Here is a 26500-nt window from a genome sequence, read left to right on the forward strand (position 1 = left end):
GTTCGGCCGCAATTATAAATTTGGGCAAGGGTGTTGGAGCTAGAGTAATGCTCCCAATCTATGTTTGGGTAGTTGAAGTCGCCCAATATAATGGTGTTCGGAGAGACCTTCATATTTTCCAGTGTTCTCAGGAAGGCTGAGTGGGGTTCCCGGGTTTGGGAGGGTGGTCTGTAGCAGGCTATAAACTGGAAGGCAGTTTTACCCACTGTTAGTTGCACATGGATAGTCTCTGATGCTTCATGCTTTGCCACCAACCTGGAGGTGTGGGTATCTCCGATGAATATCGATACTCCCCCTTCCTTTTGTGGTTCAGTCCAAGTTTTGGGGCCGAAAAGCATGGTATGAGGTATAACCTGGTAGTGCTGGGGTGCTCTCGGGAGTCCTGAACCAGGTTTCTGTTACTGCACAGATATCTATGTTCTCCATGCGAAGGAGAGTTTTGAGTGCGTGCATCTTGAGGTTTAGACTTTTAGCGTTGAGTAGCATTACTCTTAGTTTCTTATCCCTTGTGATACCTATGGAGGTGGGTTTGTCTTTTGAGCCTTGCCTAAAAGGCACTATGGGGTAGCGAGCCTTTGCCAATATCCGAAAGCCCAGGGGTGACAGGTGCAAGCCGTCCCTAGCAAATCATCGTGGCTTGTGCATATCATCCCAAGCTGACAGGCATTGGATCCCCTTTGAATGACACCAATACTTAAGCCAATTGTTGAAATTGATCATCTTGTCTTCATATTGTGGCATCATTCTTGGTGAGGGTAAGATGCTACTCAAGGTCAGGGTCATACCAGCCTGGGCTACATGCTCAGAGAGCTCCTCTCTTTTCATGTAGTCCAGGGAGGTACGTCTCAGGTCATTCACACCAGCATGGACAATGACAGAGTCATATTTGTACTTGCCTTGGAGTGACCTGAGTGCTTGTGTTATGTGGCGGATCCTAGCGCCAGACAGGCTGCTCACCATGACCTTCTTCTTCAGCCTGGTGAGTCTGTTGTGGGTACTGCTGTTCCCTTGGTCAGTGACTGCAAGGGCAGAAGTGAGTATTAGTAGTTGTAGTACCTAGGCTGACAGTGAGGCCCCACTGTCAGAGAATACCAGACTTCCTATGGAAGGGTTACTGGGAAGGGTTATGAAGAGCGGGTTGAGACCAGCTCAGCTCTTGGACCCTACATTACAAGGCTCAAGGGAGGTAGCCAGAGGCGCCCGATTCTCAAAGGGAGAATCTGTATACTGGGCAAATGGTTACTGTACAGAGTGTACTCCTGAGGGAGGGCTACAGGGTGAGAGAATACAGCAGTTGGATATGCCCAGAGCCTACCATCTTGTACTTCTAGCCATAGCTCATGACATTCCCTTTGCAGGTCATATGTGCATAAAGTATTCCAAGAGGCACATTATGCAGCACTTTTATTGGCCTGGGATGTCCAGGGATGTAACTGGGTACTGCAGGACCTTTGAGCAGTGCCAAAAGGTAGGCAATGCAGGAGACAAGGTCAAAGCTCCTTTGATGCCTTTGCCTGTGATTGAGAGGGCATTTCAGGGGGTAGCTATGGATATTGTGGGGCTTCTGAGTACCCCAAGTTCCACTGGGAGGAAGTATATCCTAGTGGTAGATTGTTACCAGATACCTTGAGATGGTGGCTGTGTCCTCTATTGAGGCAGAAAAGGTAGCAAATACTTTGAGATTTTCAGCAAGGTAGGTTTCCCAAAAGAAATGCTGACAGAGGTACCAATTTCAAGTCAGATCTGCTGGCTTGTTTGGGGGAGCACTTTTGGGTGAAGCACCTAAAGGCAACCCCCTCCAACTAATGGTCTGGTGGAGCAGTTAAACTCTACACTAAAGACCATGCTATGGGCATTAGGCCAGTTTAAAAGGGAGTGGAACAAATATTTGCCCCATCTGTTTGCTTACAGGGAGGTGCCCCAGGACTCTACAGGGTTTTCACACTTTGAGTTGCTGTTTGAGCATAAGGTGAGGGGACCTCTAGATTTGATTAGTGATGAGTGGGAGGGTGTGTGAGAATTCCCCGAGGAGTCTGTAGTGGCATATGTCCTAAACCTCAGGACAAGGCTCAGGGAATTTTTGGGCTTGGCCCAGGAGAACATGGCAGAAGCCAAACAGCAGAAAAAGGTCTGGTATGACAGGAATGCTAGAGCCTAGAGGGTATACTGTGGAGCATCAGGTTATGGTTTTCATTGTCAGACAAGCTGCAGGCAGCTTGGAAGAGACCATTCAAAGTGGTAAGGAAAGTCTGTGATTACTACATGGTAGAACTGTGAGGCAGGGTCACAAGCTGTATCATGGCAACACCATGAAACTTTACCATGATAGTGAGGCCCTGGTGCCAAGTATTTGCAGTTTAAGGTAGGAGTCTGTGGAGGATCTATGGCTACAGGGAGCCAGCTAGCAAATTCCAAAATTACTATGGTGGAGCCTGTGGCTGCAGGCATATCATATGACAGTGCAACACTGTAATGGGGTCAGCAATGCAAAAGCAGCTGGGATCTCAAGACTGGGAATGGGATAAGCTGTTCCCAGATAGGCACATCCCTCTTAAGCAATGTTTCTCAGTGGTCACTTGAAAAACTAGCTTGAGTCTTCGAGGGGGGTAGAAATGTCATGAAGGAGATGCTTCCAGCCCAGCTATCTGGAATTTTGTAAATAATTTGTTAATATCAACATAATTCATGTAATATGCTTGTTACAATATTATCCATATGTTGTGTATATCAAACTTGTTTGTACTGACATGTGCTAAAGAGGTATTTTACAAAGTGCTGTTAGAAATGTATCCAGTGTACCCTACTGAAATAGAACAAAAATGTGCATGCACTATTGTAACTGTTTTTAAATTGGTATATTTTAACAGTGGAAACTAGAATACAGACAGTTGACTTCAGAAAAATAACTGAAAATACATCACTTTATAGCTAGGCTATAAGATGCGTCTCAGCTTTAGTGCAGCAAGGAGACACAGTACCGAAAACTAGGGAGTTTTCTGTATGGTCTTGGAAGTGTTTCGTTTTAAGACTTAATTTGCCAAAATTCAAGCCCTTGACCATCTTCACAGGTAGATGCTAAATACGGCTAGCTTTCAGCAGTGGGGGTTTTACCTGGGCTAGAGTCAGGTGACAAGAAAATGTCATTCTGCAAGCTATCCCAACAGTAATATTTGAGATATTAATTTGAGAGGTCTCTGAGAAGGGACAACATTCTGTATTCTGTCCTGGACCTGACGAGATCCATTCACCACACCTCTGCCTTGCTCAAAGTCTAGGGAACAGTATAATTCTTGGATATAGTCAGGAATATAGCAACACTTAGGTTAGTTATTTTTTTCTTTATCTGAGACTGTCCTGCAATGTTTTAAATATTTACTGTGATTTTGAACTCACTGTAATTATCATCTGATATTTTCTTCTTAATTATTAAATATATTTAAACCTTTCATTGTGGCTGATCTTTGAGCTATTTAAGTTCTGAAAGTACTTGCATATTTGGTGACACTGTGGACCACTCCTAACAGCCTTGCTCTTGGTAAAACTACCATTTATATTAATAGTAACATTACGCAGATTGGACACCCTTTAAGGGCCTTAAAGTAGCTGATAAGGGGTTCTGGTAGCATTGATAACTACCTTTATAGTATGGGCAGAAACCTGCGCCAGCCTTTCCCAGGTGTGTGTAAAACAAATCTCTAAGAGCATGCCAGCTACTTGGGCATGGAAACGTAGCACTGGTTGGCTAGAGAGTGTTTGAGAGCTTGGCTTGAAGCCCTGGCTAAGGACTCAAATCTATAGCTGTGCTAGTGGGGAATCATATTGGGCTCTGAAGAAAGGGGGAGGAAACAGCCTCGGACTAATTGTGGTGTCTGTGCTCTTAAGGGAAATTGCACTTGATGCAGTGAGCTGCATCTGGAAATACTGTGTGTACCTGTCTTCCTCCCCAATGTACGTTCACCACTGGTGCCAGTGGTGAGGATTGAGGCTCCTTGATTAACTGGCCCAGTGGTGGGGCATCACAATAGGATCATAAGAGGTCAGTTTTAAGCCTAGCCATTTCACTCCAATGCAATACCCTAGAGGTACTCGTCCATACCTAAGATTGCATTTAGTGATGACTGCCCATGTCCAGGAGGGTTGTGTGCACTATCCGCAGTAAGAATTTATGGTGCCCCATGCACTCATCTAGGTTCCTCATGAATAGTCATAAAGGTGCTCCGATTCACATGAATTGGTAGACTCAAAGATATGACATGGCATTTGCTGGAAGATTAATCCATCCCTCTAGCATGTCCTATTTAAGTCACAGGCCATAATCAAGTCCCTGGAATGGGTAACACTAGACCCATTTGATTTACCGATATGCAGTAAGTTAATTAGGTTTGGGCCTTGGGTTGCTCTCTTGGCCAGACACAAGTCTCCCCTAAAGTCTATACAATATGGAGTATAGTGACACTGACTTCAGTCAGTCCATGTAAGTCACATGCTGTAGGCCCTTGATCATATTTGTTAGAATCCTTTGAGGTCTCATTATTGTAGGTGCTTAGTACAGTACACACTGAATGGGGTGTTTATACTCGCCTATGGGCCAGATAAGTGCAGAGTCTAGGGGGGGGTTACAACTTTTGCTCTTGAGGCAATGCCTTTACTAATCAGGTGAACTGTGCGGAAAGCTTTCCTTACAATGGTAGACGTGGTGGTTGAAGTTAAAGTCTCAGTCAACCTGTGATCCCAGGTCCCTTACCACTTCATGGGAGCTTGAGGTATTGTTGATAGCGTGAAGGAACATTCTGTGCCAAAGGTAATGATGCATTTCTTTGCATTCAGTTTGAGACTGTAATACACTAGTCACTGGTTTGACATTTGGGGATTCAGTGATTGCATCTAGTTTGCAGTCATCTGTAAACTTGGTCAGCCACAACCCTTTAGTTTTGACTTTAACTTCTGAGAAATGTATACCAAACAGTAGGGTTCCAGCACTGACCCCTGTAGCACCCCACTGGTAACAGGTTTGCTGGTTGATGAGTCACTATACCTCTCATTCTGGAAACATCAAAAATCTGGACAAAAGCCCATGAAAAATGGGTACAAATCTGTATGCTGATTAACATAACATTTGCATACATAATTATGTAGCCCCACCCACTCCAGTGGAATTGTGGGATATCGACTTTTAAACACAAATTGAAGAACCAGTAGTGTGGCCCACACTGTCAGAGTAATGACAAACAGTGAAAGACTTGCAGACCATAAGTCAATAAAAATGTAAGGAAGAAGTGCTACAAAATAGAATAATAATCAAATGGCAAACAGGATTTGTGCTGCAAACATGCATATTGCAGCTCCAGATGCAAATATGTTTCGGGTGAAATGCAACACAAGCAACAGCCAAGTAAGACCCATAACATATGCACACAATCGCAAAATACAATGTCTAACCAGCAACCTGAGGTAAGAATCGAACTCTATACCTTGTGTCTAAGGTTAACAGCCTTAACTCTGTGCTGAACTGTCACAGTTCTAAAGTTGTAATGTACTTTTCCTCATTCTTTCTCTCAAGACACAGTTGATGAGCCTTTCAACCTGGATCCCCTAAGCCTGTACACTCCCATACAGTATTGGACTTTATGAATAACCAAATTTAGCAGTTGTGCTGATAAAAGCAAAATACATTTTTTTTCATTAATGTAATATTAAATAGTACTTAAGACAATGTCACAAGACAAAGTTGAACAAAAATTTCTCTGGAAATTCCATGCAAATATTTTTCCTGGATAAGCTGTTTAACTATTCTTGTCCCTTCTTAGATTTTCCTTTCTTGCCTTGCATTATAAATGTTGCAAGCATCTTGTATACCTGCCTTATAGCTACCTATCTTTCCCTCCTCCTCTAGTTCAGTTAAAGTAACCATGCTATTTTTCTGTAATGTTTACTCCAGTGAATAGTTCATAATGTGACCATCTGGATTTTTGTTTAGCACATTAATTTATTCCCTTTGCATGCATTTACACTGTTGTCAACTGTGTTCATGGTCTAAAGAAATGTACTATGTTTATCTGTTCCCCTATCTGAACCAAGCTACAGTAAAGAATAAGGCATCCATTGTTGCTATTCTAGTTTATTACAAATAAAATACCTGTATCCAATATGAGGATGACTCCACCTTGATTAGTTCAGCCATCTCCCCGACAGATCTAATGACAACCCAGAATACTTTCAATATAGTTGAAAACTTTATAACCGTCAGCTGATATTAAACCCTAACGAAACAAAGTTGCTTCTTTTCTCCCTCACTTGTAAGTCTTCCTCACTACTCTTTTTAACATAAAATCTAGTAATGGTACCATTATCTCCCCAGATGTGCAAACCAAACTCTTAGGTGTCACAATAGACAACTCCCTCAAATTTGATATCCATGTCAAACTATTAAAACCATTAACATAATTTGTCTCCCTCCTATAAGATCAAACCTTTACTTACTCCATTTGCTAGGACCGTTATTGCTCATTCTCATCTACTCTCCACTCTTCTCTATGCCAACCCTCACTAATTTAAACAAATCCGCTCTTGGCAAACTCTCCAGCTGTTATAACCATATTGCTAGATTTGCAACAGGCACTGCCTATAGGACCCACCACTGTCGCAACCTAAATCTTCTGGGGTGGCTAGAATGGCCTAGCCTACTTCAGTACAACCAGGTTATAATTGCCCATAAAGTTCTCAACCACCCTGATAACACACCTGCACTTAAAAATATCAGACCTTATAGCAACCTGAGGTCACTTCGCTCTTCTAATAAACTACTAGTTCAAACATCCAAAATCAACAACTCTGCTGGGGACTCTCTGCTAACTCTTTTGGCAAAACGTGGAACTCTTCCTGCTGATCTTGCTCTTGAACCTTCTTGGTTAAAAAAAAAACCCTCAAGCTATACCAACTCACTTGCTATGTCCTTGTTCAAAACCCAACTAGATCCTCATCTATAGTCTGTAATCATGTTACACTGTCTAGTCAATTTGTCAACACTTTTAAAAATGTATGATTACATTACCTGCTTGCTCAACTGGAGCCTGTAAACTGTAACTTGTAATCATTTTGTGATTTTTTTTTTTTTTTTTTTTTTTTTTTTTTTTTTTACTGTATGTTCTACCTTGGAGCTTTTCTCCCCGGGCCTCTGCTGAAAATGGACATGTATCCAATCAGACTATCCAGGTCAACAAATGTAAAATAAAATGCACAACATTTACTTTTGGCTCACTTTCACTTAAGACCTATAGAAATGTTGCATTGATTACAACTATTAGCAGGAGTTTTTCTAAATCTAAATATTTTGTAATACTGGCCAAGTATATTTAATGTTATCTAGGTGCTACAATTAACATTTTCATAAAACAAATGTACTTGTTACATCCTCACTGGTATGAGTACTATAAATTTCCATTGGTGGAACCCATATTTATATTTGTATTTATCGTAATGAGACATGACATGCCACTGGCATTTCAGAATGGCAGTGCAACCTAATATTACCAAAGCAACACAGTAAGTGAAACAGCAGGTATTCATTTCTTTGCTATGTGTGCATAAAATATAAATATTTATTAAACTGCATCCATCTCAGTTCAAAGTAGCACATTCCCATCTCTTAGTGCTTTTAGCATCAGAATGCTGCCTTTGATCAGAAACCAAAATAACAAAATTTTGGTAAGATAATTATTTAGTAGTCTAAGTTTATGTACGAGTGTTCAGTAACCTAAAAGACTTTCATGCAAATGCCAATTAAAATAATTTACATTCCCCTTCATATCCAACATAAATCACATTTCATGATGACACATATTTAGGCTGTGCGTACCACATATTGGTATCATTCTGTAAAATACACTATGTGGAATGCATTTAAATTGAGAATTGTACTGTTTCACAACCTCCTTGCCCTTTCACATTTTTAGTACTGATTTTTTTTTTTTCGTTAATGGAATAAGAGTGATGTTTTCATTTAATAAGAACATTGCTGTTTTGGTTGTTTATGGAATGTGACCGCCTCTAATACAGAAGTCAGACATTCAAGCACTGATTCTGCTCATTTGCTTTAACCCTTTTTCCTGACAACCAGCTGACCGAATGCTTGGCTGCAACAGTTTTCCTTTTTCTGCACCTGGAGCCATCCTTTCCCAGATTCAGACTACACATACACTTGTCAGAGCAAACAAAGCCAGCAAACTAAACCAAAATAATCACTCTTGTAATATAGCTAGCTACAGGTTTAAGCTGATAGCTGGAAGGAATGCAGGAAAATCTGAGCAAGTGCAACAATTGCAATGAACACGATTCATAAATTATATTATAATTTCATATTATGAGTCTATGACTCAAAACAATTTTCTTTATTTTTTATTTTACCTGCTGGAGCTAGAGCTGGGGGTAGAAATACATTTTTTTCATGAGTTTGAAGACTGGCTATTGATCTGACCGCCGCACAGGTCTGGGTCTGAGATTGCTGAGTGCTCTGCTGCTGCTTTGGGACAGGGTTGCTTGAACTTGCTTTGCTTCCTACCTGACTAGTTCTAACCTAAATATTAGCTGGCTGGATTATTTTAATTTAAAGCAAAATAACACTGTCTGACGGACTGAGTCTGAGACTTCACAGTTCACACTGGGATCAGAGTCAGCTGCTGCAGTGAACGAGATGTAACTCAAGTAGGTGTGAAGTGCAACACTCGTCAGTCATATAAACATAAATGTGCACTTCAGTCTCTGACTCTGCCCTCAGCTAAATTCTGGCAGGCTGGTCACGAAGTTGATGTCATCGCACATGCCTCTGCACGTAATGACGTCAGCAAAAAAAAAAGGCCAAAAAAAAAAGCCGGGAATTAAGGGAGGCCACTCGGAAACTTGTGGCACCCCATTATTTGGACATCAAAACTGGTAAATACAGAGGAATTCTGTATGGTTGAGAGGTCTGGGAGTCGCCCACTTTGATAGTGTGTCCAGTCTGAGTAGGTTGGCAACCCATCTTACAACAAAAGGGGTCTACATTCCGTTTGCCAAGTTTACTGGTAAGGCCTGAATGTGGAATTGTATCAAAAGCCATTGTGAAGTAAACATATGCTGTGTGCAGACTTGCTAGCATCAGTAGCCTTGGTCACACTTTCAAAGAAATCCACCAGATTTAACAGGCAGGATCCACCCTTTATGAAGCTGAATTGGATAGGATCTGAGGTTTGGAGGTCACCTATGTCTTTGAGGTCCATAATGCATTCCATGGCCTTGCAGATGACTCTAGTCAGGCTTATGGGTTTGTAATTCCCTGGGTCTGTTGCTAGGCCACCTTTGTGGAGGGCGAATAACTGTAGCTGTTCTCCATTCCGCAGGATCAAAGCAGGTGGTTAAACTATGATTGAAAAGGGTACTTGGTGGTGATGCTGGTTCATGTTTCCATCTGTTTAAAAGACTGCCTGGGATGTCATCTGGTCCGACAGAGGCAGTGTTCTTTGCCTTTGACAGGGCTTTGAGGGCTTGCTCTTCAGATAAGTAAGGGGTGGGGGTTTGGGGGAGGGTTTGTAGTAAGTTGGGAGCGTTACAGGAGTGAAATTTTCACCAAACCTATATGCTAGCAGGTTCGTTATTTCTGTGGGATCAGTGTGTGTGGTACTGTTGGCCACCAGTTTTGCACATGCATGGGTCCTACCCTTTAGGTGACATACATAGCTGTAAAAGGCCTTATGGTTATCCTTGGCAGTACTTGCTAGGTTTCTCTCAAAGGAGCTCTTGGAGGATTTGACAAATTGCCTTATTTTCCTGTTAAGGCTGAGGGAGGGGGCTTTTCCATTGTTTTGTCCTTGCCTTTGTTTTTTTGGATAGCAACTTTGCATTTATTGTAAAGCTTGTTGATGCTGAAGTCCACCATGGTAACTTGCTTTTACTTGGAGCTCTGGCTTATCTGGTACAGCGAAGTTTCTACACTTATGCAAGTGACTGTACAGGGCTTTAGTATAAACTTTGGCATGGTTACCAGTTTCAGCTTGGGGTGGGGCTTGGAATGCATTTATATCTTCACCGAGGAGGGTATAGTTTGCCTTGGTGAAGTTTTTTAGTCCGATTTCACCCTTTGTAAGTTCTGGTGGTAGTGTCAGTTTGAAGGTGACTGATTTGTGGTCAGTTTTAACGAATGAGGGTCCAACAGTTGTAGCAGTGCACCTGTTTGACATGTTGGTGAGGACCAGATCTAGAATGTTTGTTCCTCTTGTCAGGGCATGGAATACCTGCTCCAAGGCATTTGAGTTCACTAAGTCAAGGAACTTTTTGTGCTAGCAAGTTTGGGCTAGTGTAGGTTTCCCAGTTGATGGTGGGATAACTGAAATCCCCTATAACCAGTGTGTTCAGTAAAATTTGGATCTTCAGTTTGGTTAAGTAGGTTTCATGGGTGTCGTGACCCATGGAGGGGGCTCTATAACTGGTTAGGACTTCAATGTGGGTCTTACCCACTAACTCCATGGAGTTGACCAGTCTCCCTAGATGTGAGGTGAATTTATCTCTAGTTGAAACACCACCTCCTTTGGTTTTCACATGTTCATTTTGCAGTTTAATGGTGTGGAAGTATTGCAACCTTGCAGGGCCAGGGTACTCTCTCAGGCCTTAAAACCAGGTTTCTGTGAATGCATAGACCTCTACATCTACTAGTGATAGAAATGCTTCCCGGGAGTTCAGTTTTTGGTTTATGCTCTTCGCATTTAGTAGTATGACCCCTATTTTGTTCTGATTGGTTAATTTCACGTCAGTAATGTTTTTGAGACCTTGCCTAAAAATGGCACTGAGGGAGGCTAGAGCCTTTGCCAGCATCCAAAAGTCTAAGGGTACCAGGTGCAAACAGTCTCTATCAAAGCAGAAAGGTTTGTAGACCATGGCTTCCCAGGCAGACAGGAACTGGATCCCCTTGGAATGACACCAAAAGCTAAGCCAATTACTGAAATCGTCATTTTGTTTATACTGTGGCATTATTCTAACCCAGCCACTCAGGATGCACAAGCCAGTGCATTTCTTTGTGCTGGTCCCAAGCCCTGATAAATGGGGAGGGTTGCATCAGGAAGGGCATCCGGCGTAAAACCTCCACCAAATGACTTGTGCTGACATCATTTCATATTTCCATACTGGATCGGTTGAGGCCCAGGTTAACGACAGTCACCAGTACTGATAGCCAACAGGGTGCTGGCGGAAATTGGGCTACCATTGGCTGAAGGAGATGAAGAGGGGGAAGGCATGCCCAAAGGCAGGAAGAGAGGAGGAAGGTTAGGAGTGTAGTAGTGAGGGTAGGAACTTTGAATGTTGGCAGTATGACTGGTATAGGGAGAGAGCTAGCTGATATGATGCAGAGAAGGAAGGTTGATAAATTGTGCGTGCAAGAGACCAGATGGAAGGGAAGTAAGGCCAGGTGTATAGGAGGGCGAGTTCAAATTGTTCTATCATGGTGTGGATGGCAGGAAAAATGGGGTAGGGGTTATCCTAAAGGAACAGTATGTCAAACGTGTTTTGGAGGTGAAGAGTGTCTGATAGAGTGATGTTTATGAAAGCTTGAAATTGATGGTGTAATGATGAATGTTAATGCATATGCTCCACAAGTTTGGTGTGCGATGGATGAGAAAGAAAAATTTTGGAGAGAGTTGGATGAAGTGGTGAGTGTACCCAAGAGTGAGAGACTTGATTGGAGCGAGTTGGATGAAGTGGTGAGTGTACCCAAGAGTGAGAGACTTGATTGGAGTGGACTTCAATGGGCATGTTGGTGAAGTGAACAGAGGGGATGAGGAAGTGATGGGGTAGGTATGGTGTTAAGGAGAGGAATGCAGAAGGTCAGATTGTGGATTTTGCGAAAAGGATGGACATGGCTGCGGTGAATATATATTTTAAGAGGGAGGAGCATAGGATGACTTACAAGTGTGGAAGAAGATGCACACAGGTGGATTGTATCCTATGTAGGAGGGCCAGTCTGAAGGAGATTGGAGACTGTAAAGTGGTGACAGGGGAAAGTGTAGTTAAGCAGCATAGAATGGTGGTCTGTAGGATGATGGTGATCAAGAAGAGGAGGAGGAGTGTGAAAGCAGTGCCAAGGATTAAATGGTGGAAGTTAAAGGGTGATTGTGAGGTGGAGTTCAGGGAAGTGTTAAAACGGGCACTGGGGGCAGTGAAGACTTACCGAATAGCTGGGTAACTACAGCAGAGCTAGTAAGGGAGACTGCTAGAAAGGTGCTTGGTGTGACATCTGGACAGAGGAAGGAGAACAAGGAGACCTGGTGGTGGAATGAGGAAGTACAGGAGAGTATACAGAGGAAGAGGCTGGCGAAGAAGTGGGATTGTCAAAGAAATGAAGAAAGTAGACATGAGTATAAGGAGATGAGGAGCAAGGCAAAGAGGTGGCGAAGGCTAAGGATAAGGCATATGGAGAGTTGTATGAGATTGGACACTAAAGAGGGAAAAAAGGACCTGTACCGATTGGCTAGATAGGGGACAGAGCTGGGAAAGATGTGCAGCAGGTAAAGGTGATGAAGGATAGTGAGGAAACGTACTCACATTGTGAGGAGAGTGTGTTGAGTAGATGGAAAGAGTACTTTGAGGGGCTGATTAATGAAGAGAATGAGAGAGAAGGCTGGATGATGTGGGGATAGTGAATCAGGAAGTGAAACAGATTAGTAAGGACAGCTATGAAGAGGATGAAGAATGGAAAGGCTGTTGGCCCAGATGACATACCAGTGGAAGCATGGATGTGCTTAAGAGAAATGGCAGTGGAATTTTTAACCAGATTGTTTAATGAAATTTTGGAAAGTCAGAGGATGCCTGAGTAGTGGAGAGTGTTTTGGTACCTATCTTTAAGAATAAGGGTGATGTGCAGAGCTGCAGTAACTACAGAGGGATAAAATTGACCAGTCACAGCTTGAAGTTATGGGAAAGAGTAGTGGAAGCTAGGTTAAGAAGGGAGGTGATGATTACTGATCAGCAGTATGGTTTCATGCCAAGAAAGAGCACTACAGATGCAGTGTTTGCTCTGAGAGTGTTTGAGAAATACAGAAAAGGTCAGAAGGAGTTGCACTGCGTCTGTGTACTTAGAGAAAGCATATGACAGGGTGCCTAGAGAGGAGTTGTGGTATTGTATGAGGAAGTTGGGAATGGCAGAGAAGTATGCAAGAGTGGTACAGGATATGTATGAGGGTAGTGTGACATTGGTGAGGACTGCGGTGGGAGTGACAGATGTCTTATCTGCAGTGGTGATGGACAGGTTGACCACTGAGATCAGACAGGAGGCCCCGTGGACTATGATGTTTGCAGATGACATTGTGATCTGTAGTGAGAGTAGGGACCAGATTGAGGAGACCCTGGAGAGGTAGAGATATGCTTTAGAGAGGAGAGGAATGAAGGTCAGCAGAGCTAAAACAGAATGTGTTTAAATGAGAGGGAGGGTAGAGGAATGGTGAGGATGCAGGGAGTAGAGTTGGTAAAGGTGGATGAGTTTAAGTACTTGGGATTGACAGTTCAGAGTATTGGTGAGTGTGGAAGAGAGGTGAAGAGAGTACAGGCAGGGTGGTGAAGTGTCAGGAGTGATTTGTGACAGACTGGTACCAGTAAGAGTGAAAGGGAAGGTCTACAAGAGGGTAGTGAGACCAGCTATGTTATATGGATTGGAGAGGGTGGCATTGACAAAGGCAGAGTCAGAGCTGGATATGGCAGAGTTAAAGACGTTAAGATTTGCACTAGGTGTGACTAGGATTGACAGTATTAGGAATCGGTATATTAGAGGGTCAGCTCAAGTTGGACAGTTTGGAGACAAGGCAAGAGAGGCGAGATTGCGTTGGTTTGGACATGTGCTGTGGAGAGATGCTGGGTATATTGGGAAAAGAATGCTAGGGATGGAGCTGCCAGGTAAGAGGAAAAGAGGAAGGCCTAAGATAAGGTTTATGGATGTGGTGAGAGGACATGCAGGCAGTTGGCGTGAAAGAGCAAGATGCAGAGGACAGGAAGAAATGGAAACGGATCTGCTGTGGCGACTACGGGAACAGCCAAAATAAGATGATAATACTGTGATGTTATTCTAGTTGAGTGTAGTATGCTGCTCAAGGTTAGGGACATACCTGCCTGGAACATACTCAGAGCTTGACCATCTCCCTCTCCATATAGTCCAGTGAGGTACGTCTTGGGCCATTCACACCATGAACTGACCGTCATAACTGCACTTGTTGCTGAGGGACCTGATTGCATGTGTGATTTTGGTGAATCCTGACACAGGACAGGCAGCTGACCATGACTTACTCCTTGTTCAGCCTGGTGAGTGGGATGTCTGTTTCTCACTATTGAGTTTCCAATGACAAGAAAACTTTTTTTTTTAGTTATGCCTTATGGGCTTGGAGGGTGAGACGGTGTGTCATGGGTGTTGTGGAGACTGTTTGGTATTGCAGACTTGTGATTTGGAGGTGTCTGGTATTTCAGCAAGTTTCTCAAGAGAACCTCTGTATGTGAATTTGTGTACTGTGTATGAGTAGTGGTACTAAGTGAATATGTAGTGGTGGGCGAGTTGACCTTTTCCATGTTACTGTTTTGAGTGAGAGCATGGATTCTAGATTCTTGGTGCAAATACATTTCTCGCACTCAGTACTACACTGTTAGTAGGGGGTGGTTTATGTACATGAGGCAATTGCTACACTGCCTCAAGAGACCCAAGGGTAGTCCAACTGTCCGTAATGCTAGGTTGAAGACTGTTGTCACGATCATAGAGGAGCTTGGCAAATGGATTTTTCTGCCTGGTTTTAAAGGCAAAATTTGTTTAACTTGACTGTCCAGGTTTGGCGCAGAATTGCATGGTAGTGTGCAGTGCTGCACAATGCGCAAATGAGCAGAAACCTGCTCAGATGCAGGGCCTAAATACCAGAATCTAAACTAACTCTAACAAAATTCATATGGACCAATGAGGATGATTATTCCAAACCCCTAGACTGGCCTCCCTTTACCAGTCAGGTGTCAGTCAAATACAATTCTCTCACAAAAGTGCAGATAGGCCTCTTCCAATCCAAGATGGCCTGGAAAATATGCTCAGAATAAACAAACCACTACAAACTGTTCCAGAAGCAGCAGGTCTGGATCTGGACTATGCTACAGCTGCTAGCAGGAGACACTAGAAAATATTTAATGCAGCAGAAAAATAGCAGTGAGACACTGAAAAAATGTTTAAAATGGCAGAAAAGCAGTCGGGAGACGCTAAAGAATAATTTAAAAAGTTAACATCAGTTAAGTACTGCTTGGTGGGAAAATCAGAGCAGGCAAAACAAATCACTTTAAAAAAGTGAAAAATACCAGTAAATACTTAAACATGAAAGAATGTGTTAAGATTAAGTTTTCTAGTAAATAATTTAACATCCACCAGGGAGTCGGCAATTCTCAGATGGATCAAACGTGACCATTTAAAAAAAAGAAGAAATGTTTAGTGATGGGTCTAGACTTGTAATTGTAAATATTTTACCCCAATCCCCCATATGAGATGATTATGCCTTCACTCCCAGTCCTTGTCTTCCTCTGCCCCCGATTTATTTAGTTTAGTTTTTAATCTGGTAATTGTGAAATTTGTGATCTCTAAGGGTTTTGACCTGAACCAAATGTTAGTTTTGAATGACTCCCCAGTTTCTCAGAGCATCTCAGATTCCAAAAATGTAAGACTGGTCTATTCCATTCGGTCCTTTGTTTTGTTGACCAGATTTGGAATTTTCACCCTCTGAAAAATTATTTTTTGGTAGAATTAACAACCAACCAATGAAATTTGTCCATTTGGTATATATTGCCTATGTGCTGGGATTAGCACTCAATGTTAAGATTTTGTTTTAATGATTTTTAACCATACTAAGACCCTCTGTGGCATTAATTTCTTTTGGTTCCAAGTTGCATCTGGTTGATGCTATACCATTTCTTTTCAAGAATTTGAAACCTGCTTTCTTTGTCTACTTTTCCCATACCTTCTTAGCAGATATGTTTGGCTCATATACCCTCTCTGATGTAACCAACTCAGTGCCCACTGTAAGGGAAAGAAGATTTTCCTTGCTGGGGCTTTGAAAGAGCTCAACAGAAGCTGTTGAAATAGTGGGTTACAATGATTATAATGTCAAAGAAAAGCTGAAATCCAAAATTGCTTTTAGAGGGACTGAACAAGGGTCTAATCCCTTAAAGGATGCCCAAACAAAATCTTCCATTTGCTTTTGCAAGTCTTTGGTTGATTCTTGCCCTGTAGTCCACATAATTTCATCTTGGAAGGAAAGCATGGCATCTCTGACTATCATTAAAATTGGAGAAACCATGTGGTTAGTTAGAGACTGGAGATCTCAGTCCTCCTTCTGATATGCCTTTAACAGGAGATGCATGGTGTGATCTAGAACACATGGTGGGTGCAGTAGATGAGGCCAAAGAAAAGGGAACCGTAACTACTGAGGCCAAAAGGGGGCAATGGGGATTACCCTGGTCTTGCACGTCATGGATTTCTGAATGAACCTTGTGAGAAAAGGAACTGATGGAAATGCATAAAGGTAACCTGGGTATCAAAAATGGACCAAAGCATCTCTGTGACTATCTCTATGGAGGGATGAGGGCAAAGTAACTGCTTTATTTGTTTAGGTAGGAAGCAGAGATCTCAGCAAGTTGGCCCCAGCAGCTGAAAGCCTCCATTGCCAGAGACCACTTGTGGGGCAGTAGTATAGTCCTGACCAACCTGTCCTCTAATATATTGGATATCCCAGGAATGTGCATTGCTAGCAGAAAATGGATTGAAGACATCGCCCACTAGCAAACTCCCATGGCTCCCCAACAAAGAGAGTAGAAACGTGTTCTGCTTTTAATGTACCAGACTACTGACATAGTATGAATGACAATCGCATCTTTGGGTAGATTATCCTGAAAAAGCCCACAATACTAACAACTGCTGTCTTCAAGACATTGATGTGAAATTTGGCCTTTGATGACCACATCCCTTGAACTGTCTTCCCTTCAAAATCCCCCTGGCAACTCTAGAAGGGAGGCATCCGTAGTGACTGGTCTTGGGAGCAGATGAACCAAAGGACTTGCCCTGTACAAATGTAATCCACCAACTTAGATTCCTGCATACCTGCATGAGTGAGATTATGGTGTGAAGGGGAAGAAATTTGACCGCTGTACTGCTGATGTCCACTATAAGGCTTTCATGTGCTATCTGGCTAATGGAACCTGTGTAATATAGGCCATTAGTCTTAAAAGACATAGGATGAGTCTTACATGTGGACGAGGGTACTGAATCATTTGAGAAGCTAGAGACATGAATTGATTCTTGCTACAGGGAGTTTTGCAATTTGTTAGACAGTGTCTATCTGGCAACCTGTAAAAAAGGCAATTGGCTTTTGATATTGAAATTCCCAACTGATTCACAAGACATGGAAATGTCTGGTGTTGCAATAGTAGATACATGGAGGCAGCGGTTTGGAGCCAGTCGTCTAAATATGGGAAGACCTGCATCCTTTGCAGCTGCAGATGAGTTGTTACAACTGCCATCATCTTGGTGAACACCCAGGGGGCTATAGTGAGACAGAATGGTGGTGGTTGGCTCCCATCCAGAAATGGAGAAACCACCTACATTGCATTTAGATCTTGATCTGATAGTAGGTGTGCCCTGGGGATTGATGCAGCTCATCCAATTGTGCTTCCTCAACAGAGGTGGAATGGATTGCACTGTGACCACCTGGAATTTTGTCTTTTCACAAATATATTTGGATTGCTAAAATCCAATATTAGTCTGAAGTGCCCTGTGTTTTTTTGGAAGTAAAAAAAAATTGGAATAGACTCCGGATTCTAACTGGTCTTGGGGGACTGGCTGGATGACCATCTCTTTAGCAACTCTGATATAGCTGTTGCTGTGGATTCCAACTGATTGGGTGGTGGTATCAAAGTTTTAATCTTTTTTTGGAGAATGCAAAAAGGGTATAAAAAGTATAGCCTCTGGTGATTCTTAACACCCATGAATCAGAAGTTATGGTTTCCCAGGCTAAAGGGTGTAAAGAGAAATGTTCCCCAACTGCCTCAGGTGTGCAGCAGACAAGCAAGCGTTCAAGGAAGCTGGTAGTTTTAGTGAAAGGCCCACAGAAAACTTGACTTTGTAAACTGCCTATGCCTCATGAAGGGTGGCAAACAGGATTGGCTCTTCCTCTGCCTCAGGGTAGTCTATTCCCAGTTGTGTCCTGGTTAAAACCTTGGCACTTTTTGAACTACATTTTCTCACCTCCTCTTTGATTCCTAGAAAAGCAGAAAAATTGATTTCCACAGCAGACAAGGTCTTATCCTGTGCACTCTAGGTATGCGTTTTTTTCCTTCAGTCCAAGTAAGGTGGAACGGTCATCAAGGCATTTATAAAAGATGCCTTGAAGCTCTTCATAAAATCAGATAGCCACATCCAGGCATAGCATTGTATGGTAATACCTGTGCCAGCTGCCCTTGATGAACCATCAGCTGCATTAGATAGTCCCATGGCAACATTTGAGGAAGATGGCACTGTTGACATTGGGCATCCAGTGTCTTCAAGATGTCTGCAAGTAAGATACCTGAAAGACTTGAGAGCTCCTTGATCTTTCCCTTTGGAAATATGTCAGCTGTTCTAGGTCAGCGCTTGAAGTACAAAAGTCACTGAAGCATATGTTCATTACCCCAGTATGTCCAATGCCCTTGACTCCCTGTTGAGGATGGACAGTGGAAATTTCTTTCAATAGTTCCTTTTTTATGGCTGCTACTACCACCATAGCATCTACCAGGGATCCCTTGGACTGATGTTTCCTGTCCTTTGGGGCAACTAAAATCATGACTAGCTTTTTGCAAATAGGCTTTGCTATATATCAGGTTCCTTCCAAGCCTTCTGAGTGATTGAGATCTATTAAGGTGACAGGAGGTGGGACCACCCAAGACATTGAAGGGCCAGACCAAAAAGCTTCAAGGAACACGCTCATCAGGGGGTCTCTGTGGACCATCCCCCCTCTACTTAATTCCATAACATCTCCAAAGGGGAGATCCTCTGGGGGGGGGGTCTTGAACTTTCTCCATTATCCAAGTCTGTCTTCAGTGTCACTCTGGAGAGGAGCCTATGCTTCTGCTTGCATGTCCTTTTCCAGGGATGTGTCTCAGGGGTTCTGAGATATCAGAGTCCGATGGGGAGCTCAGCATCGAGTAGTCTCAAAGTTGATTGAGACTCCCTGTTGACCAGAATAAGAGGATGGAGGTACAGGATCCAGTGGGAGTTTGGTGCATACTCCAAGTTTGTATCCATCCTGTCTCCTTGGTCCAGCCAAAACTGTCCACAGCCTCGAAAGTTGATCCATCTAATGGAGCCATGGAAGGACTACCCCTATCAACAAATTTAGCAGCTTTTCTGAGTCCAAAGGAGGTCAGCTTTGCAGACCTCTAAGACTTGCTATCTAGAGCCAAAGCACAGAGGCGGAAAGATGTCTCTGAAAACTTCACTGTTAGGGCTCCAACTCAGATGCTCTGGCTCTGGGACTCCTCCCAACCTAAAGGCAATGGTGTCTGTGATGGAAGATTCTTAAGTCTCAAAGGCTATCTGATACAATGTTGGTGTGGTGGAGAGATTTGGACCCAGGTGAGTCTGCTCCAGAAAGGAAGATTACTTCGGTACTAGTAGGGATGGTGTCGATTGGCTCAGTCCTAGTCCTCTCCTCAGGGATGGGGCCAGGAGGACCCCTAGCTGAATCAATGTTCTCGTATTCCCTCATCATGCAGTCAGTATCTATTTTGGTTAGGCTTCTGGTGGACTGACCAGACCTCAAAGATGGAGCTACAGACTGACATCTTGAAGATAGTGGTCTGGGACTGATGATTTCTAGAAAAAAATACTAGAAAGTTCTATTTGGTGTACTAAATCTATCTAAAGAAGTTATTTAGTGAGCCTAAGTATCTAAATATACTAATCCTAAACTAAGAACTATATAATAGGGAGGAGAAAGCAGGGAATCAAAAAAAATGGCCATCACTTACTGTGAAAAAGGTGGAGCTCTCTGCAAGCACATCAAATGAGGTCTGAGGTAAAGCAGCTAGGAGGAGAGAATTGTGGGTAGGGTAGTAGTCTGAGTTGAGAGATCCAATACTCTGGAATAAGGCAGCAAGGTTGGACCCAACTGGAACAGACGTCCAACATGTTCCATCAGATGAAAATTGACAACATCGGATCAATGGCTCTGTGTTGCAAAACTGAAGATGGCACCAAACAACCCCCTCAGCACTTCAAGGCTGGTAAAACACTATACTTTCCTGGTAATGGACGGGGACCGATGGTGAAAATATGTTGGACCTGATGTTTTATATGCTAAGTAATTGCATATATAAAAATTTACTGCACAGGTAAACTCCCTTAAAGCTGTAAGAAAACAAGTCCATTAAGGTGTGAGAGATGGCCAAAGTTTTGTGATACCAGAGGCCTAGAAAGTCTGTTTCTTGCTGTAGTAATGCTTAGAGGTGTAGTTATTTCTTGTGTAACAGAACATTAAAACTATGGCTAGGCAGTGAGATATGCTCAGTTTAAGGTGTACAAAAGCATATGAGAAGCAAGGGTAGTGGTGGTGGGATGTGGCAATGTATATTTGGTATGAAATAAAATACACTAGGGAAAAAATGATTAAAGGAATGGGATCGATGACAGATGCTGGCTAAGGTTATGGGGGTCCCTGATGGGTAGTTATGGCACGGAGACTGCCAATCAGGAAACAAAGCTAATGGTAGGATTAAAAGTGATATTAACTGAAGGCACAAAAATGGTCAGCAGCACTCATGGGGGAGCCTTACTGCTCTAGAGATGAACTCGGTGGTAGTGGCATGTAGGATAAGGAGGCAGAGCTAAAACTCTTGTATAAGCTTAACTTGGGGAATTAAGATCTGAGACGGGGATGATAATATCCTTGAACTGGTCATAAGTGTAGATGTTATGATGATGTCTGAGACGGGATGGTCAACAACCATATCATCTGAGACGGGATGGTCAACAACCATACCACCGGGTAAAGTGTAATAAAGGGAAATCATAGTGCCATTGCACTTGGCACTCATGAGGCCTATAATTAAGTAAAATGCTCTGTTCTGCATGTACCTAACTAGGAACTTGAACCAAGTGGAGCAGCCCCAGAGGTTTCTCACTAAATACACAGCACAAGTCACATGTTTTATGCAGACCAACTAAAGGTTCTATCCCTTTCACATCTCTGTAAATGATATGAGACTGAGTACTTATGCCTGACCTACAAGGCATTCTCTATTCCAGCCCTGATGACAATGTTACATATTCACAAGAAAAACCTGAGGGTTATGCATTCCATTGACAACCTTGTGACTCTAACCAAACTTGCTGGAGAAACAGATTCATACCCCAAAGGCTAACTCATCTATGGAATAAATTTCCCATCTTTATAAAACCAAGCCTGTCCCTCACTTTCTCCGAAAAATAATTTGGATAAAAGGATGAGGAACTGTAAACTCACTCCCAGGGTCCTGTCCATGTCCCTTCTGGACAGAGGGAGTCTATAAAATGAGTCTGGGCTCAAAAACCCAAATACCCATAACCCTGATACTACCCCATCCCATATCTGGGGAATTGCCATGTCCTGGGTATAATTGTCTAGGCTTGTAAAGTCTCTTCTGCCATTAGCCTAGTGATCACCTATGAACCTATAAGAACACAGATCTGATATTATAATAGGGTAGTCTTTGGTCTGTTCAGTAACATTCATAATATTTGTAGGAACTAAACAGAAAAAGCAGTGTGACCAAGTTAAGGAAGAAGCAAGCAAGTAAATAGAATCCTGTATCAGTAAGTAAAGGAACACAAAATAAGAGAGGTTATAAACAGGTCAGCTGTCAGAGGATCTGAATATGACTGATGCCTGTGACCTGGGTCAGGATAGCATCCTTAATTGGTAGGAAAACCTTGGGGCAAAGTTGACTTTTTCTTTGAACAGGGTTTTCAAAGCTGTAGATGAATTGTCTAGTAAATGCCAGAGGCTAGTTACTTAGTAAAGGATCATGAAGGGAAAAGCAGATTGTTAGCTGAGATGGCTGCATTACAAGGGCAGCATATTATACAGTATATTATACAGTAAGGTCATCCATCTGAACTAAACGTCACACAAATTTTACAAAAATAAAAGGCCATTCCACAGTGGGGCTAAAGGGCATAAAGAGTATTAAAAAAAAAGCTGGTTTACAATCTTATCGAAGACCAACAAAATGTTACTTCTCACATCTATCATCAGTATTAGAAAATGTTCCTAATCTTGGAGACCCCCTCTAATCTGTGTTACATGGGGCAAAATGGTTAATGTTTGGGTAAACTAAGGGTCTGAACATAAGTTAAACAGTATAGGGTCATGGAGTCAAAATTTAGTAAAAAGAGCATCAATAAAAGACCAAGGCCTACAGAAGGATGACCAGTGAGAGAAAGATGAGGAGAGTACAGTTGTGTAATAAACTTAGCATAACCATAGATGTTTGAATAGATCACTGTTGCAATACTAACACCCTACCTCCTTCCCCCACTTTTGTTTTTTTTTTTTTGCTTGGCTGTAACATCTTCAGGGATCAAATGCATTTGCAAGGTCCTCTAGCCAGGGAATGAATGGACTGTCAAGCTTTTGCCCATGTTGGAGAGTACCTGGAACTTAACAGAACAAATGGGTCAATAGAGTAAAGGAAGTGGTGCCATTTGGCAAGATCCAGGGAATAGGAAAAAAAGAACTAATACAGTTCTACTGGACATGCATTAACAGTTGTGCAATGCACCTTTAAGTGCATTAATGCTCCTTGAATTGTTTGGTTAACTCAACGCATGTTAGAAATCTGAAATATGTTAAGCAGCACTGATACTTACTTCAGAATAAACAGATCGATCAGGTTGCCAATTCTGGTTGACTTGCTTTGCTTGAGCTAGAAGCATCACTCTAGGAGTTGGGTTGCAGTTCATGGCAGATGAAGTCACAGGCCATATTGGAGGTCTACAGTGTAAGAAACCATAAATGTATGAGTTAGATAAACATGGACAACAGTTATTTCTGTACACGTTTGTAGATATCACTAACTTTATAAATTTCACATTGTCAAAAAAGGTAGCAGCAAGAGCACCATGCCACATGCATTGATCTCAATTATTTTGCCCTTGCCTTCTTCCTTTTAACAATCCCTACGCTTAACCTATGCAGTTTTGAACCATGCCTTTGCTTAAACAGTCAGCTGGGAATCACTAATCAAACTTTCACCTGCCCTCTGCTGCTTCATAGAATAACTTCTTATCCATGTTTATTTCGATGAGTCCTCCCTTGCAGAGTTTCCAAGCAAGCTGATACCAGTTGGAATTCTCCATTTGAGCCATTTCACCTTTGCCTGTACCCTTTTAACAGTGGGCATCCAGAAGTGAACTCTAGATATGAAGTGACATCTCCCAGATAACTTGTATACAACGGTAAGATTCCTTCTTGTGTAGCTATCCTCTGTTTTTGTCTGCACTACTTATTAGCATTTGCTTTACATTACTTGGTCAGTTTGACCATTGGATACAGCTACTTCACTTCCCTGTCCGCGACATCTTAGATATGCAAACACTTTTAAGTGTATGAATGAGGGAACAAACCCAGAGCAAATATTCTGTGAGAAAATGCCAAATAGCTGTCCATTCCTAAGATTGATTATTTAGGATTACAAGAAAGAGTGTTGAGGTGATGGCCAATCCAGGAGTCGCCAATCTAGGAGTCACTACAAGTATGTAGAACGCAACTTTAACTTCTTTCCAGGTAAATGACCTCAAAGAAACTGCAGCTCCAACTACAAATTATAAGTAAAATGAAATGGAACTTTGTCTTGTTTGCAAGTAATTTTGGACAGAAATCGGTCCTCTTCAGAAGGAAATCATTAGAGTTTACACATGTAGTAGTAATGTGTGAATCGTTTACCTTAGACCAGGAAAAGCTGGTAGCAATTTTGTTGCTAAACTGAATTTGATATGTGATAAAGTAGAAACAGCTGTTTTTAGTTAAGATACAAACAGCTGTGACTCAACTGTGGAAAGATTAAATACTATGATTATGTATGTTCTTTGAATTTTTAACAAGAACAAACGAAGAGCTTTTTAATCCAGGTAGAAAAAGTAAATGAAAAATTGAACTAGTAGCTCATTGACTTCTAACCACAGGCTAGAATGAAAAACCTTTTGTTTCTTGATATTCTGGAGTATTGATGCTCAGAAGGGATTAGAATTTACAGTACCAAGTGTGTTGAAAAGTATGCTGGAAGAAGAGCAAGAAACTGACCGAAATAGATTCTATTCGTAAAGTCGCTAAGAGTCTGTGAAAATCTAGTAGGTAGACATCAAGCAGTGATTGTTGCATTTTGCAAAAGTAAAGTTTTGGCAGCTGCAATACAAAATAAGAAATTTTACTATGAGGGACAGAAGACTGATCTTCACAGATCTAACATATGAAATTGTTAGGATTTCTGATTTCTTTTGCCTAAATTTATTAATGAAAAATGTTGAATCATCCTTTCATTTTTACTGCAATTCCAAAATTATTTGGAAAGGGGTCCTTCTGTTTTCATCAGAAGTCAAAGCAGAGAGACTAAAAAGAGTGACTTTTACCAGATAAAGTATTTTTTCTCTGCCTTTTCATTAGCGACTGCTTATTCTCGCTGAAATGTGAGTTTCTAACTGCTCTACTACCTTTAAAAGCTTGCTATTGCATTTTTTTTACTGTACCTGCACTTTAAAATTTGTTTTTGTGTTAATTTAACTGTTTAGGCTGCCCACTCAAGTGTGCTAGCCTGTGTAAAGCATTTACAGTGTTTTCCTGTTGATTTCTGCTACTGTTCTGCAAAAAAAAAAAAAAAAATATCCTTGTTTCCCGCCTTTTCTGAGCTAGAATAGTCCAGATTTCAGGTTTTGCTGAATTCTGAGCTTGGTATAAGTTCCTGTGTTGCCCATAACCTTACTTGGATAAGAAGCTTCTCTGTTCACCAGTGAGAGTGGGGAGCTTTGAGCAGCCTTTCTGTCCCTGGTGGAGTGGTCTCAGCACAGAAACTAGTAGATTATTGGCCGTTTTGGGCTACTAATTCCTAGCTCTTTCAAGTTCCCTGCCTTAAAACCCGCTTTTGCTTATAGTGCAACATAGCGCAGTGTCATTTTAACTGTTTTAAACTATTCCCGGCTCCACAAAGTCTGCTCTTCAAATTTTTCTTTAGAGCTACTTAAACTCTCAAGGAAAGCACTCTACTTTCCTCTTACAGTCCAACACTTACTTTAGCTTCTCAGTAAATCTTTTGAACTATTCAAACTCTTCAGGAAAGCACTCTACTTTCCTCTTAAAGTCCAGCACTTGCCCTAGCTTTGCAGTAAATGCAAATAAACTATAAGCACTTACCCCCTCGTACAAAACACTAGTAATAGGCTCCGGATTTTCCCATAAACCAATATTTAAAACTCTCCAGGCATGTCCAATAAGCAGTTTGTCATACTCTCCAGTCCAGCTGGTGAACCTGGGAATCCTGAGGCAATATTACAATTGCCTCATGTACACAGACAACCCCCCCCCCTGCCTACCATCAACCTCTAATGTATGCGAGAGATGCAACTATACAGCCAAACTGGAGGCTAAGCTCTCATAACCCAAGACTGGTGCCGCCAGTCAGGAGGAGAAGGTAAACACACGCACCTCAAAACCACTCACACATAGACTAATCACACCTGAAAACATGACACACAAACCCACAAAGACATACTCAAAGGCTCTAAATAAAAACTTGCCAAAACAGCAGGGACCTCCTAAGTAGACACACAATCACTCACTACCCAACATTAACCATACACATACCCCACATAGTGTGCCACATAGTCACAGCCCCTAAGGCCAAACAACACCCATAATATACTAGTAATAGGTGACTATCGTCAGGCACACTGACGTCCCACTCGCCAGACTGAACAAAGAGAAGGTCACTAAGTTGCCTTTTGGGTGCCAAGATCTGCCACATAACTCAAGCACTCGGGTCACTACACAGCAAGTACAAATACGACTCTGTCATTGTCCATGCTGGTGTGAATGACTTGAGAAATACCTCCCTGGACTACATGAAAAGAGATGTAGAGGAGCTCTCTGATCATGTAGCCCAGGCCGGTATGACCCTGACCCTGAGTAGCATCCTGTCCTCGCCTAGAATGATGCCACAGTATAGAGACAAAATGATAGACTTCAACAATTTGCTAAGCTACTGGTGTCATTCAAAGGGGATCCAGTGTCAGTCAGCCTGGGACGACATGCTAGACAAGCCACGTTGCTTCGCCAGGGATGGCTTGCACTGGTCACCCCTGGGCTTTTGAATACTGGCCAAGGCTCTTGCCACCCCATAGTGCCTTTTTTAGGCAAGGCTCAAAAGACAAACCCACGCACTCGAGTCACTCCTCAGTATGGAGCAAATCGAT

At 42.2% G+C, this 26500-nt stretch overlaps 1 protein-coding gene across 3 annotated transcripts in view; it reads right to left on the bottom strand.

Annotated features, from left to right (window-relative positions):
• LOC122787171 (testicular haploid expressed gene protein-like) overlaps nt 1-26500 on the bottom strand; it is a 287515-nt gene that overhangs the window by 184629 nt on the left and 76386 nt on the right. For all 3 annotated transcript variants that reach the window (XM_044053749.1, XM_044053748.1, XM_044053750.1), the window contains one exon: nt 22907-23030. In XM_044053749.1, the coding sequence (XP_043909684.1) occupies nt 22907-23030 (124 nt within the window). The remainder of the gene's footprint in view (nt 1-22906; nt 23031-26500) is intronic.

Source organism: Protopterus annectens, chromosome 13.part0 (assembly GCF_019279795.1).
Source record: "Protopterus annectens isolate FY-2018-M chromosome 13.part0, PAN1.0, whole genome shotgun sequence".
Taxonomy (NCBI): domain Eukaryota; kingdom Metazoa; phylum Chordata; order Ceratodontiformes; family Protopteridae; genus Protopterus; species Protopterus annectens.